The sequence below is a fragment of the Ranitomeya variabilis genome, chromosome 2 (assembly GCF_051348905.1).
Source record: "Ranitomeya variabilis isolate aRanVar5 chromosome 2, aRanVar5.hap1, whole genome shotgun sequence".
NCBI classification, from domain to species: domain Eukaryota; kingdom Metazoa; phylum Chordata; class Amphibia; order Anura; family Dendrobatidae; genus Ranitomeya; species Ranitomeya variabilis.
The window spans coordinates 371,935,259-371,953,851 of NC_135233.1; the positions used below are offsets into that span (position 1 = coordinate 371,935,259).

At 46.0% G+C, this 18,593-nt stretch overlaps 1 protein-coding gene across 4 annotated transcripts in view; it reads right to left on the bottom strand.

Moving 5' to 3' along the window:
* Positions 1-10,865: 10,865 nt before the first annotated feature.
* MDC1 (mediator of DNA damage checkpoint 1) overlaps positions 10,866-18,593 on the bottom strand; it is a 35,353-nt gene continuing 27,625 nt past the window's right edge. For all 4 annotated transcript variants that reach the window (XM_077285955.1, XM_077285954.1, XM_077285958.1 and 1 more), the window contains exons 13-16: positions 18,408-18,590; positions 13,606-13,731; positions 12,662-12,772; positions 10,866-12,573 (exon numbers count right to left, since the gene is read on the bottom strand). In XM_077285955.1, coding sequence (XP_077142070.1) covers positions 12,385-12,573; positions 12,662-12,772; positions 13,606-13,731; positions 18,408-18,590 — 609 coding nt within the window. In that variant the 3' untranslated portion in view covers positions 10,866-12,384. The remainder of the gene's footprint in view (positions 12,574-12,661; positions 12,773-13,605; positions 13,732-18,407; positions 18,591-18,593) is intronic.

The window sequence follows — 18,593 nt, forward strand, 5'->3', positions numbered from 1 at the left end:
AGTCCATACTTCAATATATCCCCAGGGCTTCCCTGAGTGAGGCTAGGAGGGTGTCACAGCTATACCTGGTGTATAGGGTATATAGGACCCCTGTATGGATGATGAAGGCAGGACTGAGAGGCGACTCAAAATGTCCCAGGTGTGATGAGGAAGGCGCTGATCTGCAACATATGATGTGGTTGTGTGCTCACCTGCAACCCTTTTGGGTGAAGGTGCTTAACTTGATCCAGGAGGTGGCAGGAGTAGATGTGGTGCGTAACCCGCTGACTTGCCTTTTGGGTTGTATGGATGATATTGCTACGGATGAGTGTGGAAGGCTGACTATCGCAAGATTGCTGTATGCTGCGAGAAAGCTTATCGCAATGCATTGGTTGGATGAAAAACCGCCAGGAAAAAAGGAATTTATCAACAAGATAAATTTTATGGTCCTTATGGAAAGAAACATATACAATAAGAGAGGTCAGAATACAAAATTTGAAAATGTGTGGGGTGGATGGATGGATTACCCAGGTGTGGCGTCTGCTGAGTTACTGCAAAGTAGAATGGGTGTCGTTTAGTTGATTCTGGGGGGACTCCTACATGTACAAGTGTGTTTTTGTAAAGCTTGCTATCTTTTCTCAAGAGGTGATGTTGTCAGATGGTTGTATTGGATAACAGGCAAGAGATTGGTGGGAGGGAGAGGGGGGTTGGTTAGGGCAGAGGTCCCCAACCTTTTTTGCACCAGGGACCGGCTTTAAGCAAGACCAGTTTTCCATGGCCCGGTGGGGGTGGGGCAGGGGCGGGGCTTTGGTCATATGGGGGTGGGGTTATGGAGGGATGGAGCTTAGTGCATACTTATCATATAATTATGACATTTATAATGAGAATGTGATTCAACTTACCATAGGTTCAGAATGAGTGGGAGCACCATGCTTGTTTCCCTGGTGCTCTGCACCATTATTGCCCCATAGCTGTGCCATATAGTGCTCTGCACCATTATTGCCCCATAGCTGTGCCATATAGTGCTCTGCACCGTCCATTATTGCCCCATAGCTGTGCTGCTGCTGCAATAAAAATAATAAATGACATACTCACCTCTCTTGCTTGCAGCTCCCCAGCGTCCGGTCCCGGCGTCTCTCCGCACTGACTGATCAGGCAGAGGGCGGCGCGCACACTATATGCGTCATCGCACCCTCTGACCTGCACAGTCAGTGAGGAGAGACGCCGGGAAGATGGAGACAGCGCCCGGCGTGTGGAACGAGGACAGGTGAATATGCGATACTTACCTGCTCCCGGCGTCCCGCTCCTTCCCCCGGACAGCTGGTCTTCGGTGCCGCAGCCTCTTCCTCTATCAGCGGTCACCGTTACCCCTGATTAGAGAAATGAATTATGCGGCTCCGCCCCTATGGGAGGTGGAGCAGCCTATTCATTTCTCTAATGAGCGGTCCCACGTGACCGCTGTACAGGGGAAGAGCTGCTGCACCCGGAGACCGTGGGACGGGCAGGGGGAGCGTCGGGATCGCCGGGACTAGGTAAGTATGCCTCAGCGCCCTCTCCCCCTCACCCGCCGACCGTGACTCGAGTATAAGCCGAGGGGGCACTTTCAGCCCAAAAATTTGGGCTGAAAATCTCGGCTTATACTCGAGTATATACGGTAGCTGTCAGCGGCGCCGCGGACCGGCTGAAAAACCCCAACGGCCCGATCCTGGTTGGGGACCTCTGGGTTAGGGGGTAAGGGTGATGTTTAGTAAAATGAAAATGTATTATCAGGTCATGTATCTAATGTATTTGTCTGAAAATTGTATCGGACTGTGTTAATGGTATGTCATATGCTTTAATAAAAAATACATGATTAAATAAAGAAAAAAAAACAGCGATACTTCATTTATATCTTTTTTTTACGTTTTGGCGCTTTTATACAATAAAATTTTATAGAAAAAATATTTTTGCATTGCTTTATTCTGAGGGCTATAACTTTTTTATTTTTTCGCTGATGACGCTGTATGGTGGCTTGTTTTTTGCGGGACAAGATGACGTTTTCAGCGGTACCATGTTTATTTATATCCGTCTTTTTGGTCTTTTGTTATTCCGCTTTTTGTTTGGCGGCATGATAATTAAAGGGAACCTGTCACCTGAATTTAGCGGTACAGGTTTGCGGTCATATGGGCGGGGTTTTGGGGTGTTTGATTCACCCTTTACTTACCCGCTGGCTGCATGCTGGCCGCAATATTGGAGTGAAGTTCATGCTGTGTCCTCCGTAGTACACGCCTGCGCAAGGCAATCTTGCCTTGCGCATGCGCAGTATGCTTTGCCCAACTGTGGGCAAAGCCGAAAAGCATTAGTGCGCATGCGCCGGCGCACATAGTTACATAGTTATTAAGGTTGAAGGAAGACATTAAGTCCATCTAGTTCAACCCATAGCCTAACCTAACATGTTGATCCAGAGGAAGGCAAAGAAAACCCATGTGGCAAAGAGTAAGCTCCACATTGGGGAAACAAATTCTTTCCCGACTCCACATACGGCAGTCAGACTAGTTCCCTGGATCAACGCCCTATCAAGGAATCTAGTGTATATACCCTGTAACATACTTTTCAAGAAAGGCATCCAGTCCCCTCTTAAATTTAAGTAATTAATCACTCATTACAACATCATACGGCAGAGAGTTCCATAGTCTCACTGCTCTTACAGTAAAGAATCCGCGTCTGTTATTATGCTTAAACCTTCTTTCCTCCAGACGTAGAGCATGCCCCCTTGTCCCTGTCTCAGGTCTATGATTAAAAAGATCATCAGAAAGGTCTTTGTACTGTCCCCTCATATATTTATACATTAAAATAGGATCACCCCTTCGGCTAGTTTCACACTAGCGTTTACCTGATCTGCGGCGGGCTGCGGACTTCCTCCGTGAAGCCCCGCCCCCCGCCGCACCTCTGCCGCTAGCTCCGCCTACTTCTGCATGCGGCCTGTGTACCTATATTTAACATTAGGTACGCAGGTCGTGCCGCAGTATGCGGATGGTGCCGCATGCGTCGTTTTGACGATGCGGCGACCAGCGTAGACGCAGCCATGTAGCATATTTTTTTTTTTCCGCATCGTCAAAACGACGCATGCAGCACCATCCGCATACTGCGGCACGACCTGTGTACCTAATGTTAAATATAGGTACACAGGCCGCATGCAGAAGTAGGCGGAGCTAGCGGTGGAGGTGCGGCAGGGGCGGGGCTTCACGGAGGAAGTCCGCAGCCCGCCGCAGATCAGGTAAACGCTAGTGTGAAACTAGCCTTAGTCTTAGTTTTTCCAAACTAAACAGCCCCAAGTGTAATAACCTATCCTGGTATTGCAGACCCCCCAGTCCTCTAATAACCTTGGTCGCTCTTCTCTGCACCCGCTCTAGTTCAGCTATGTCTTTCTTATTCCCCGGAGACCAGAACTGTGCACAGTATTCTAAGTGTGGTCGAAATAGTGACTTGTATAGAGGTAAAATTATGTTCTCCTCATGAGCATCTATGCCTCTTTTAATACATCCCATTATTTCATTTGCCTTTGTAGCAGCTGCCTGACACTGGCCACTAAATATGAGTTTGTCATCCACCCATACACCCAGGTCTTTTTCATTGACGGTTTTGCCCAGAGTTTTAGAATTAAGCACATAGTTATACATCTTATTACTTCTACCCAAGTGCATGACCTTACATTTATCCCCATTAAAGCTCATTTGCCATTTATCAGCCCAAGCTTCTAGTTTACATAAATCCTCCTGCAATATAAAATTGTCCTCCCCTGTATTGATTACCCTGCAGAGTTTAGTGTCATCTGCAAATATTGAAATTCTACTCTGAATGCCCCCTACAAGGTCATTAATAAATATGTTGAAAAGAAGAGGGTCCAATACTGACTCTTGTGGTACCCCAGTGCTAACCGCGACCCAGTCCGAGTGTGCTCCATTAATAACCACCTTTTGTTTCCTATCCCTGAGCCAGCTCGCAATCCACTTACACATATTTTTCCCTATCCCCATTATTCTCATTTTATGTAACAACCTTTTGTGTGGCACCGTATCAAAAGATTTGAAAAGTCCATATACACTACATCCACTGGGCTCCCTTGGTCCAGTCCGGAACTTACCTCTTCATAGAAGCTGATCAGATTAGTCTGACATGAACGGTCCCTAGTAAACCCATGCTGATACTGGGTCATGAGGTTATTCCTCTTCAGATACTCCAGCATAGCATCCCTTAGAATGCCCTCCAGGATTTTACCCACAGTAGAGGTTAAGCTTACTGGCCTATAATTACCGAGTTCAGTTTTTGTCCCCTTTTTGAATATTGGCACCAAATTTGCTATACGCCACTCCTGAGGTACAGACCCTGTTATTATGGAGTCTTTAAAGATTAAAAATAATGGTCTATCAATGACTGTACTTAATTCCTGCAGTACTCGAGGCTGTATCCCATCCGGGCCCGGAGATTTGTCAATTTTAGTGATTTTTAGACGCCGCCGTACTTCCTGCTGGGTTAAGCAGGTGACACTTAATGGGGAAATTTTGTTATCACTGATCATATTGTCTGCCATGGGATTTTCTTGTGTAAATACTGATGAAAAAAAGTCATTTAGCATATTGGCTTTTTCCTCATCCACCATTTCACCCAGACTATTTTTAAGGGGGCCAACACTATAATTTTTTAGTTTCTTACTATTTATGTAGTTAAAGAATATTTTGGGATTATTTTTACTCTCTCTGGTAAGGAGTCTCTCTGTCTCAATCTTTGCTGCCTTGATTTGCTTTTTACAGAATTTATTTAATTTTCTGTATTTATTTAATGCCTCCTCACTACCTACTTCCTTTCTTTTGCCACTTATTGCGCCCCTTACAGCTCTATTTAGCCATATTGGTTTCCTCCTATTTCTAGTATGTTTATTCCCATACGGTATATACTGTGCACAGGTCCTATCCAGGATGCTAATAAACGTCTCCCATTTTCTTTGTGTATTTTTATGTCTCAGGATATCGTCCCAGTTAATTGCACCAAGATCCTCTCTCATCCGTTGGAAATTTGCCCTCCTGAAGTTTAGTGTCCTTGTAACCCCTCTATTACACATCTTATTAAAGGATACACGAAAACTTATTATTTTGTGATCACTATTCCCCAAGTGACCCCCAACTCTTATATTTGATATGCGGTCTAGCCTGTTGGTTAATATTAGGTCTAGCAGTGCCCCCCTTCTTGTTGGGTCCTGAACCAGTTGTGAAAGGTAATTGTCTCTCATAGTTGTCAAAAACCGATTACCTTTGCTGGAACTGCAGGTTTCTGTTCCCCAATCTATTTCAGGGTAGTTGAAGTCCCCCATAATAATGACTTCTCCTTGAGTTGCAGCTTCATCTATTTGCTTTACGAGGATATTCTCCATTGCTTCCATTATTTTTGGAGATTTATAACAAACCCTCTATCAGTATTTTATTATTTTTTTCCCCTCCCCTTATCTCCACCCACATTTTCATTAAATTCACCTATATTATCACGCAGGATGGGTTTTAAGGACGATTTTACATATAGACACACCCCACCCCCTCGCTTATCTGTACGGTCATTTCTGAACAGACTATAGCCCTGCAAGCTAACAGCCCAGTCATGGCTCTCATCCAGCCATGTTTCAGATATCCCCACCATGTCATAATTATGCTCCAACAATATTAGTTCTAATTCGTCCATTTTGTTGGCGAGGCTTCTGGCATTAGTATACATGCACTTGATGTTCCTCTCTGTACCTTTATTCTTTCTTAAATTACTAACTGTTCTAACCCCACCCCCCATGCCACCGCCACCCCCAACTTCCTTATTTGTGCCCAGGTCTCTATCTTCCCCTCCTATAAATTGAATACCCTCCCCCAATCCCTAGTTTAAACACTCCTCCAACCTTCTAGCCATTTTCTCCCCCAGCACAGCTGCACCTTCCCCATTGAGGTGCAGCCCGTCCCTAGCGTAGAGCCTGTAGCCAACTGAGAAGTCGGCCCAGTTCTGCAGGAACCCAAACCTCTCCTTCCTACACCAATTCTTGAGCCACTTATTAACCTCCCTAATCTCCCGTTGCCTCTCTGGCGTGGCACGTGGTACAGGCAGTATTTCGGAAAATACCACGTTGGAGGTCCTTGCTTTCAGCTTGCAGCCTAATTCCCTGAAATCATCTTTAAGAACCTTCCACCTCCCTCTAACTTTGTCATTTGTGCCAATGTGCACCATGACCGCTGGGTCTTCACCAGCCCCTCCCGGTAATCTGTCCACCCGATCAGCGATGTGTCGGACTCGAGCGCCAAGTAGGCAGCACACCATTCGACGGTCCCTGTCTTTGGGACAGATTGCCCTATCTGTTCCCCTAATAATTGAGTCCCCCACTACCAGCACCTGTCTGGCCTGTACTGCTCTATTTCCCTCCTTACTGTAGCAGTCACTCCTCTGGCTTTCAGAGGACATGCCTAGCTGCAGCAGTGCTACCCCTGTACTGGCACCCCCCTCATCTGCCAACTTAGCAAACTTATTGGGGTGTGCCAGATCAGGACTAGCCTCCCTGGCACTCTTCCCTCTACCCCGCTTTCTGAATGTCACCCAGCTAGCTACTTCACTGTCCTGCAGCTCCATCCTACCATCCCCCTCATCTATCCCATTGAGCGTCTGCTGTGAGCAGAAGACTCCTCTCCATATTGTCTATGGATCTCAGTGTTGCCAGCTGCACATTTAGATCCAGAATCTGGGCTTCCAAATGCTCACATCTCACACAGCAGTATGCACCCTCGACCGGCTGATCGAGGACTGCATACATGTGGCAAGATGTGCACTGGATGGCATTAACAATAGTGGAGCACATTTCCTAATGGGGATTGCACCAGACAAACGTAAAATAAATACAAATTATTAATAAAACACAGACAGCAATTCCTCCCTTGGAAACTCCCTGAATCCAAAGTCACACTTACCGCCGTTCACACTTACGCTCAGGTTACACTCAGCTCATTCACACTCGCTAAGCTGAAGATTTAAAGATTTTTTTTTAATTTTTTTCCCCCCTCAGCAACAATCCACCTTGCTGTTCAATGCTCTACCAAAAAGGGGCACTATGTCCCGGAAGTATTTCGCTGTGTTCCAGGACATAGTGCGCCGGCGCATGCGCACTAATGCTTTTCGGCTTTGCCCGCAGTTGGGCAAAGCATACTGCGCGTGCGCAAGGCAAGATTGCCTTTCGCAGGCGTGTACTACGGAGGACACAGCATGAACTTCACTCCTATATTGCGGCCAGCATGCAGCCAGCGGGTAAGTCAAGAGTGAATCAAACACCCGAAAACCCCACCCATATGACCGCAAACCTGTCCCGCCAAATTCAGGTGACAGGTTCCCTTTAAGCGGTTTTTTGCCCTTTTTTTTTCCCGTGTTCACTGAAGGGGTTAACTAGTGGGACAGTTTATAGGTCGGGTCGTTACAGACGCGGCGGTACTAAATGTGTACTTTTGTGTTTTGTTTTACATAGAGAAATGCATTTATTGTAACAAAATATATAATTTTTTTTTCTTACTTTGTCCCAGGGTGGGACACCATTGTAGTGTCAGATCGCTGATCTGACACTGCAGTGCACTGTGTCAGATCAGCGATCTAACAGGCACTGCAGGAGGCTTGCCACTCGCAAGCCACCTCCCTGCAGGACCCAGAAGGACCCCTGCAGCCATTTTGGATCCGGGGCCTGCAGGGAGGAGGACGGAGGAGACGCTCAGAACAACACGATCACATCGCGTTGTTCTGAGGGTCTCAGGGAAGCACACATGGATCCCCCTCCCTGTGCGATGCTTCCCTATGCCGCCAGAACGCTGCGATCATATTTGATCGCAGTGTTCTGGGGGTTAATGTGCCGGGAATTGTCTAGTGCCGGATGTCAGTTGTAATAATCAGCTGACACAGCGCAGCCAATCGCCTATGACTAGTGTTGAGCGATACCGTCCGATACTTGAAAGTATCGGTATCGGAAAGTATCGGATCCAATCCGATACCGATACCAATACAAGTCAATGGGACTCAAGTATCGGACGGTATTCCTGATGGTTCCCAGGGTCTGAAGGAGAGGAAACTCTCCTTCAGGCCCTGGGATCCATATTAATGTGTAAAATAAAGAATTAAAATAAAAAATATCGCTATACTCACCTGTCCGACGCAGCCTGGACCTCAGCGAGGGAACTGGCAGCGTTGTTTGTTTAAAATTCGCGCTTTTACTTGGTTACGTGAAGTCCCGGCTTGTGATTGGTCGTGACCAATCATAAGCCGGGACGTCACTGGAGGCTGGACACGCGCCCATTTTAAAAAGCGCACGTGTCCAGCCTCCCGTGACGTCACGGCTTGTGATTGGTTAATGGCGGCCATGTTGCCGGGACACGGACCAATCACAGCAAGCCGTGACAAAATTACGTCACGGCTTGCTGTGATTGGTCCGCGTCCCGGCAACATGGCCGCCATTAACCAATCACAAGCCGTGACGTCACGGGAGGCTGGACACGTGCGCTTTTTAAAATGGGCGCGTGTCCAGCCTCCAGTGACGTCCCGGCTTATGATTGGTCACGGCGCCATGTTGCCGGGACGCGGACCAATCACAGCAAGCCGTGACGAAATTACGTCACGGCTTGCTGTGATTGGTCCGCGTCCCGGCAACATGGCCGCCATTAACCAATCACAAGCCGTGACGTCACGGGAGGCTGGACACGCGCGCTTTTTAAAATGGGCGCGTGTCCAGCCTCCCGTGACGTCCCGGCTTGTGATTGGTTGCGTCTCCCATGTGACTGCGACGCAACCAATCACAAAGCCGGGACGTAATTTTAAAATCCTTAAGGACCTGAAATTACGTCACGGCTTGCTGTGATTGGTTGCGTCGCCCATGTGACTGCGACGCAACCAATCACAACGCCGGAACGTAATTTTAAAATCCTGAAGGACCTGAAATTACGTCACGGCTTGCTGTGATTGGTTGCGTCCCGGTCACATGGGCGGCACGCAACCAATCACAAGCCGGGACTCACGTAAAGGAAAGAAAAGCGCGAATTTTAAACAAAGAACGCTGCCGCTTCCCTCGGTAAGGTGCAGGCTGCGTCGGAGAGGTGAGTATAGCAATATTTATTTTAATTCTCTCTTTTACACATTTTTACATTAATGTTGTTTCGATACCGATACCCGATATCACAAAAATATCGGATCTCGGTATCGGAATTCCGATACAGCAAGTATCGGCCGATACCCGATACTTGCAGTATCGGAATGCTCAACACTACCTATGACGTACTATCCCGTCCCTGGATATTAAGTCACAGGTCACCTCGATGGGATAGTACGTCAAATGGCAGAAAGGGGTACATGCACCCCCTGATCCTGTTTGCCTTGGCAGCCACTGGCTGCTCCAGGTAAGTTTATCATTAAGGCTACTTTCACATTAGCGTCGTGCACTGCACGTCGCAATGCGACATTGCGGCGCACCGACGCATACTGTGGAAGCGCCGCACAACGGGGGCAGCGGATGCTGTTTTTCAACACATCCGCTGCCCCATTGTGAGGTGCGGGGGGGCGGGAAAGACAGGCACGACGCACCAAAAAAACGTTACAAGCAACGTTTTTTGGTGGCGATGGTCCGAATCAACACGACGCAACCGTCGCACGACGGTTGCAATGTGTGGCAATGCGTCGCTAATGCAAGTCAATGGAGAAAAAACGCATCCTGCAAGCACTTTTGCAGGATGCGTTTTTTTTTCTACAAAACGACGCATAGCGACGTGCAGTGCACGACGCTAGTGTGAAAGTAGCCTAACTGGGATCCCTATGTCCTTCTCCATGTCAGATTTACCCAGTGGTTTCCCGTTCAGTGTGTAATGGTGATATTCATTCCTTCTTCTCATGTGTATAACCTTACATTTATCATTGTTAAACCGCATCTGCCACGTTTCGGCCCAAATTTCCAACTTATCCAGATCCATCTGTAGCAGAATACTATCTTCTCTTGTATTGACTGCTTTACATAGTTTTGTATCATCTGCAAATATCGATATTTTACTGTGTAAACCTTCTACCAGATCTACCGACCCCATCATGCTGTGATTTTTTTTTCCTCCGTCTGATTAGAGTTGAGGAAAAACTTGCAGATAAGCACGGAATTATTTACGAACAGTGGGCAGAGAGTGCACTTGTCCAATTTATATGCTCCTGTGAGCGAGCCCTTAGGGAGATTCAGCACTGCAGCAATGAAGGGACAATGGACTTATTCTACTTCTGAAGCTGTAATGAACTATTAAGCGATAGGACTGTGTAATCTATGACCAAGGACACGAGGTTAAAATCCTGAAGGATGTGAAATCATGCAACACGGCCTCCTGTAGAGAAAACTCTTACATTTTAGCTAATGCAGTCCAGCATCTGGTGACCTGTAGATTCTCTTGGGATTTAACTCAGGTTTTTGGCAAAAATTATACAGTCCTTATGTAGGAACGTTGTATATATATAAAAAAAAAACAACACACCCTGTACTTTTTAGTTAAAGCCAATAGGTTTTTCAATAATGGTGTAAGTAGTATTTTTGAAGTATGATTGTCCTCTCTCTGTTTTGGCACTCCCAACTTTAACAGTACATGACCAAACAGCAAGCTCCGACTGCCCACGATGAGTATAGTTTTGCAATAGTTGCATAGCCTCGCAGCCCAGCACCATGACATTTTGTCCGAGGTATGAATTAGGTTGCGGAGGTACAATAATTTTGTGCTCGTGGTTTGTAATAAGATAGAAGTTATTGCATAAACTAAATCAGAGTTGGTGGACCATGAAAGGTTATAAGTTATTAAATAAAGGGGGCGGGGGAAAGACTGAAAACAAGAATACAAAATAGCACGTGTTTTATTATGTACAGGAATGCTGAGCACTATATACAGGTAGAGAATTTGCAACGTGTCAGGGATCCCCGGTCTAGACACAAGATATCTATACAGTCTACAATGTCAAACATGCAGAGAGTCTTTTTCATGACTACGTGACCCCATCAGAGGAATTCACTTCTTAGTGTCGACTTTCGAGTGCAAGGAGAACTTCTAGGCCTTACAAACTGATTAAAATTAACAACAGCTCGAAATCTAAAGCTAGTGAATGCCCTTCGCTGCCAATAGGAAAATTGTATGGAGAGTAGTGATGAGCGAGTGCTCGGGTGATCTCCGAGTATTTTGGGCCTGCTCGGAGCTTTAGTTTGTGTCGCCGCAGCTGCATGATTTGCTGCTGCTAGACAGCCTGAACACATGATTCCCTAACAAACAGGCAACCCCCACATGTATTCAGACTGTCTAGCAGCCACAAATCATGCAGCTGCAGCGACACAAACAATCTCTGAGCATGCCCAAAATACTCGGAGATCACCCGAGCGTGCTCGGAAATCTCGAGTAACGAGCATACTCGCTCATCTGTAATGGAGAGTGAACAAACAGTTCAGGAAGCAAAAGAAGCAGAGTTCTGGGATGAGAAATTACAAAAGTTGCTTATTTTCACGCGTACAATTGATTTATGAAATAAAAATTACAGTTACGCTTTTACTACCACTGCAACATTTAGCCGATTCACTTCTGACTATTGGGAACTTGGTAAGAAGCAATAACTGAAGCTAAGGGACTATTCCAATCTTATGCAGTAATACATCCGGGAAAAATTTGCAAAACAGATTTAAAGGCAATATTTACCTTCATATTGGCACTAGGGCATAATTAAGAATGTATTATTGTTTTAGTTTCTACAGCCCAAAGTGTCTCCATTGTAACAGATAACCAATTCTGTACAGTCAGATTCTGAATTTATACTTTTTTTTTCCATCATTTACTTCTCAATAACCTATCAAATGGGAGGGAAAATAACTAATAGGATCAGTCTACAGAGGCTTTAACTGTTACCATGAAGAAACAGATCTGTACCAAAGGTGTAGAAACAAAAAGCAGTAAGACATTTTTAGTAATGCCTTATAGAACAATTATATACTTTATTTTAGAGGCATTAGGATAAAAATAAAAAGTGGAGGACCGAAGAGGATTGTGCGTGATAAAAGGAACAAACACCAAAAAGAGAATTGTCATGTTATACCAATCCCTCACAATATTAATACGGGTGAACAGATAAAATTTGGTTTCTATTCTTGTCATGTGCATATTGGAAAAAAACACTTTTACATGTTAATCTTCACTTGTGGAAACAGAAGTGGTACTTGGCGGTCCACTGTTCTACCAATATGAGAAGACCCCTGTGTTGATTGTGACCCCCGTACAGCTGCTCCACATCTCCAATGCAAATTCCAGGAAGAAAAAAAAAAAACTGCACAAAGCGAATAATACTATGCAATAAATGGTGAGAGGTCTCTGTACAGACTCAGCGCCTCCGCTTAGCTGGGGTGGGCCCAGTGTCCGGCGCCGTGGGGTTCAGCAGGTACGCCGTTGGGTTTACTTCCTGACGCAAGATTCCACTGAGGATAAACTCCGCTGATGTGATGGGAACCGATGCTGGGACTGACTTGCAACGAGCAGCGTCTTCAGGACAGGATACAATAACACATTTTTCCTAAGAATATAAAGTCAGCAAAGATCACATGGGCTGAAGTCAAAGTCAGCTTAATATGTTCACTAATGACATTCATGTTCTTATTTACCTTGAATGACCGAGGCAATTTAGGGAGGAAGGTCGCTCCACTGCAACGAATGATATCTTTCATGTGGTCGGGTTCAGGTTTGACATTCGCAGTTACATGAATTTCATAGCCCTACAATGACAAATCCAATTATGCAAAAAAAGCAGCGGCTATTTAGTATCACTCTGCATAAATAGCTGCACAAATGGCTAAACCACCTGCCTGGAGGAGCTTTGAGGCTATGTGCACACGCTGCGGACTGGTGTGCGGATTTTTCCGCACTGATTTTGATAAATCCGCAGGGCAAAAACACTGTTTTTCCTGCGGATTTATTGCGGTTTTACTGCGGATTTTGTGCGGATTCTACTGCGGTTTTTTAATATGGAGCAGGTGTCAAACCGCTGTGGATTCCGCACAAAGAATTGACATGCTGCGGAAAATAAACCGCTGCGTTGCCGTGCGTTTTTTTCCGCAGCATGTGTACAGCGGTTTTTATTTTCCATAGGTTAACATAGTACCGTACACCGCATGGAAAACTGCTGCAAATCCGCAGCGTCAAAAACGCTGCAGATCCGCAGTAAAAACTGCAACGTGTGCACATAGCCTTAGACCACTGCGCTGTGTGCATCTCAATGTTAAAAGGGTGTGCCATTTCCTATTATTCTTAGAAATATGCCGCTAACATCCATTTATGAGTTACTAGTATGATAAAATTATACTACAGGTGTCTTGCGTACGTAGTTGAGTGTGCTCTCGTCTCCCAAGCTGCACACTTCTAAGGCAAGCAGTGGGGGACCCATAGATCTGCTCAGAATTAAAAGGCCTATGCGATTTAAAAAAAATCTCTTTAAAAACAATAATAGACCGCTAGAGTCTTTGTGTAGTCCAGACATATAGTAACCTATTGAGATTCTTTTGCTTTAAGTATGCAAGAGGACTTATGGCTGAAAAATGACTTTGGGTACCTCTAAAAGTGGTCGCTTCTTCGCTTTCTGCAAAGATTGTGACAACATGAAGTTATAGGTTTTCTCCTGTTCTTTATCATTAACGAGAAATCCAGTTGGGGACAAGAAGCATCCGCTCTTCTTACACTGCAAAGAAAATTCAAGATTGAAGAAATTATCCACTACAGAGAATCGAAACAGCAGCAGAAACTGAAGGCGGACACAAAACAATGTACGGAGCTGTGGTGATCTGCTCTGTACATGGTGTACATCTGGCCACCACTAATCTGGCATCGATGACATATATTAACCCCTTCATGACCCAGCCTATTTTGACCTTAATGACCTGGCCGTTTTTTGCAATTCTGACCAGTGTCCCTTTATGAGGTAATAACGCAGGAACGCTTCAACGGATCCTAGCGGTTCTGAGATTGTTTTTTCGTGACATATTGGGCTTCATGTTAGTGGTAAATTTAGGTCGATAATTTCTGAGTTTATTTGTGAAAAAAACGGAAATTTGGCGAAAATTTTGAAAATTTCGCAATTTTCACATTTTGAATTTTTATCCTGTTAAACCAGAGAGTTATGTGACACAAAATAGTTAATAAATAACATTTCCCACATGTCTACTTTACATCAGCACAATTTTGGAAACAAAATTTTTTTTTGCTAGGAAGTTATAAAAGTTAAAATTTGACCAGTGATTTCTCATTTTTAAAACAAAATTTACAAAACCATTTTTTTTAGGGACCACCTCACATTTGAAGTCAGTTTGAGGGTTCTATATGGCTGAAAATACCCAAAAGTGACACCATTCTAAAAACTGCACCCCTCAAGGTGCTCAAAACCACATTCAAGAAGTTTATTAACCCTTCAGGTGCTTCACAGCAGTAGAAGCAACATGGAAGGAAAAAATGAACATTTAAATTTTTAGTCACAAAAATGATCTTTTAGAAACAATTTTTTTATTTTCCCAAGGGTAAAAGGAGAAACTGGACCACGAAGGTTGTTGTCCAATTTGTCCTGAGTACGCTGATACCTCATATGTGGGGGTAAACCACTGTTTGGGCTCACAGCAGGGCTCGGAAGGGAAGGAGCGCCATTTGACTTTTTGAAGGAAAAATTGGCTCCAATCTTTAGCGGACACCATGTTGCGTTTGGAGAGCCCCCGTGTGCCTAAACATTGGAGCTCCCCCACAAGTGAGCCCATTTTGGAAACTAGACCCCCCAAGGAACTTATCTAGAAGCATAGTGAGCACTTTAAACCCTCAGGTGCTTCACAAATTGATCCATAAAAATGAAAAAGTACTTTTTTTTTCCACACAATTTTTTTTAGCCTCAATTTTTTCATTTTCACATGGGCAACAGGAGAAAATGGATCCTAAAATTTGTTGGGCAATTTCTCCTGAGTACGCCGATACCTCATATGTGGGGGTAAACCATTGTATGGGTGCATGGCAAGGCTCGGAAGGGAAGGCGCGCCATTTGACTTTTGAATGGAAAATTAGCTCCAATCGTTAGCGGACACCATGTCGCGTTTGGAGAGCCCCTGTGTGCCTAAATATTGGAGCTCCCCTACAAGTGACCCCATTTTAGAAACTAGACCCCCCAAGGAACTTATCTAGATGCATAGTGAGCACTTTAAACCCCCAGGTGCTTTACCGAAGTTTATACCGCAGAGCCGTGAAAATAAAAAATAATTTTTCTTTCCTCAAAAATGATTTTTAGCCCGGAATTTTTTATTTTCCCAAGGGTAACAGGAGAAATTGGACCCCAAATGTTGTTGTCCAGTTTGTCCTGAGTACGATGATACCCCATATGTGGGGGTAAACCACTGTTTGGGCGCACGGCAGGGCTCGGAAGGGAAGGCACGCCATTTGGCTTTTTGAATGGAAAATTAGCTCCAATCATTAGCGGACACCATGTCGCGTTTGGAGAGCCCCTGTGTGCCTAAACATTGGAGCTCCCCGACAAGTGACCCCATTTTGGAAACTAGACCTCCCAAGGAACTAATCTAGATGTGTGGTGAGCACTTTGAACCCCCAAGTGCTTCACAGAAATTTATAACGCAGAGCCATGAAAATAAAAAATAATTTCTTTTCTCAAAAATGATTTTTTAGCCCTCAATTTTTTATTTTCCCAAGCGTAACAGGAGAAATTGGACCCCAGAAGTTGTTGTCCAGTTTCTCCTGAGTACGCCGATACCCCATATGTGGGGGAAAACCACTGTTTGGGCACATGCCGGGGCTCGGAAGGGAAGTAGTGACGCTTTGTATTGCAGACTTTGATGGAATGGCCTGCGGGCATCATGTTACGTTTGCAGAGCCCCTGATGTGCCTAAACAGTAGAAACCCCCCACGAGTGACCCCATTTTGGAAACTAGACCCCCCATGGAACTTATCTAGATATGTGGTGAGCACTTTGAACCCCCAAGTGCTTCACAGAAGTTTACAACGCAGAGCTGTGAAAATAAAAAATCATTTTTCTTTCCTCAAAAATGATTTTTTAGCCCGCAATTTTTTTATTTTCCCAAGGGTAACAGGAGAAATTGGACCCCAATAGTTGTTGCCCAGTTTGTCCTGAGTATGCTGGTACCCCATATGTGGGGGTAAACCACTGTTTGGGCGCACGTCAGGGCCCGGAAGGGAGGGAGCACCATTTGACTTTTTGAACGCAAGATTGGCTGGAATCAATGGTGGCGCCATGTTGCGTTTGGAGACCCCTGATGTGCCTAAACAGTGGAAACCCCTCAATTCTAACTTCAACACTAACCCCAACACACCCCTAACCCTAATGCCAACTCTAGCCATAACCCTAATCACAACCCTAACCCCAACACACCCCTAACCACAACCCTAACCCCAACACACCCCTAACCCTAATGCTAATCCTAACCCTAACCACAACCCTAACCCCAACACACCCCTAACCATAACCCTAACCACAAGCCTAATCTTAACCCTATTTCCAACCCCGGCCCTAATTCCAACCCTAACTCTAATTCCAACCCTAAGGCTATGTGCCCACGTTGCGGATTCGTGTGAGATTTTTTTCGCACCATTTTTAAAAAATCCGCAGGTAAAAGGCACTGCGTTTTACATGCAGATTTACCGCAGATTTCCAGTGTTTTTTGTGCGGATTACACCTGCGGATTGCTATTGAGGAACAGGTGTAAAACGCTGCGGAATCCACACAAAGAATTGACATGCTGCGGAAAATACAACGCAGCATTTCTGCGTGGTATTTTCCGCATCATGGGCACAGCGGATTTGGTTTTCCATAGGTTTACATGGTACTGTAAACCTGATGGAACACTGCTACGAATCTGCAGTGGCCAATCCGCTGCGGATCCGCAGCCAAATCCGCACCATGTGCACATAGCCTAATTCTAAGGGTATGTGCACACGCTGCAAAAAACGCTGCGGGTCCGCAGCAGCGTTTCCGCAGCAGCGGGTCCGCAGCAGCGTTTCCGCAGCAGCGGGTCCGCAACAGCGTTTCCGCAGCAGCGGGTCCGCAGCAGCGTTTCCGCAGCTGCGGGTCCGCAGCAGCGTTTCCGCAGCTGCGGGTCCGCAGCAGCGTTTCCGCAGCTGCGGGTCCGCAGCAGCGTTTCCGCAGCTGCGGGTCCGCAGCAGCGTTTCCGCAGCTGCGGGTCCGCAGCAGCGTTTCCGCAGCTGCGGGTCCGCAGCAGCAGTTTCCCATGAGTTTACAGTTGAATGCAAAGCTATGGGAAACAAAAAACGCTGTGCACATGCTGCGGAAAAAATGCGTGGAAACGCAGCGGTTTACATTCCGCAGCATGTCACTTCTTTCTGCAGATTCCGCAGCGGTTTTACAACTGTTCCAATAGAAAACGCAGTTGTAAAACAGCAGTGAAATCTGCAGAAAAACTGCAGAAAAACCGTGGTAAATCCGCAGCGGTTTTGCACTGCGGATTTATCAAAGTCGCTGCGGAAAAATCCGATGAGTACCAGAATACGTGTGCACATAGCCTTACCCTAGCCCTAACCCTACCCGTAACTCTACCCCTAACCCTACCCCTAACCGAAAAAAAAAAAATATATATTTTCTTTATTTTATTATTGTCCCTACCTATGGGGGTGATAAAGGGGGGGTTCATTTACTATTTTTTTTATTTTGATCACTGTGATGGGTTATATCACAGTGATCAAAATGTACATTGAACGAATCTGCCGGCCGGCAGATTCGGCGGGCGCACTGCGCATGCGCCCGCCATTTTGGAAGATGGCATCGCCCAGGGAGAAGACGGACCGACTCCGGGAGAATCGGTAAATATGAAGGGGTGGTGGTGGGGTGAATCGGAGCACAGGGGGGTGGATAGGAGCACAGGGGGGAGCGGACACTAGGACGGGGGAGCGGACAGGCGGACGCAGGGGAGTACCGGACTGAACGGAGGACCGGGGAGCAGATCGGTGCCAGTGGGGGGGGGGGGGGGGGGGCAGATCAGGATTTCCAGCCATGGCCGATGATATTGCAGCATCGGCCATGGCTGGATTGCAATATTTCACCATTTTCATAGGTGAAATATTGCAAATTGCTCTGATTGGCTGTTGCACTTTCAACAGCCAATCAGAGCGATCGTAGCCACGTGGGGCAAAGCCACCCCCCCTGGGCTAAAGTACAACTCCCCCTGTCCCTGCAGATCGGGTGAAATTGGAGTTAACCCTTTCACCCGATCTGCAGGGACGCGATCCCTCCATGACGCGTACGGTGCATCACAAGTCGGATTGGCACCGACTTTCATGACGCAGCGTATGCGTCAAAGGTCGGGAAGGGGTTAAAGGATAAGAGTAACACATTTGCACCTTCTCTATCCAGGCAAGAGTGACAATGGGAATACCCCTTGCGAGGGCACAGAGAAATTTCACAGTTCTTCGGACCCGGTCAGTTACAAGGTGGGTACAGTCAAACACAGATTCTGCAATCTCTCCACCCAAAGAACGGATCGCCTCCTCGCCTTCCGTATCCACCACACCGGTGAACAGAATCTG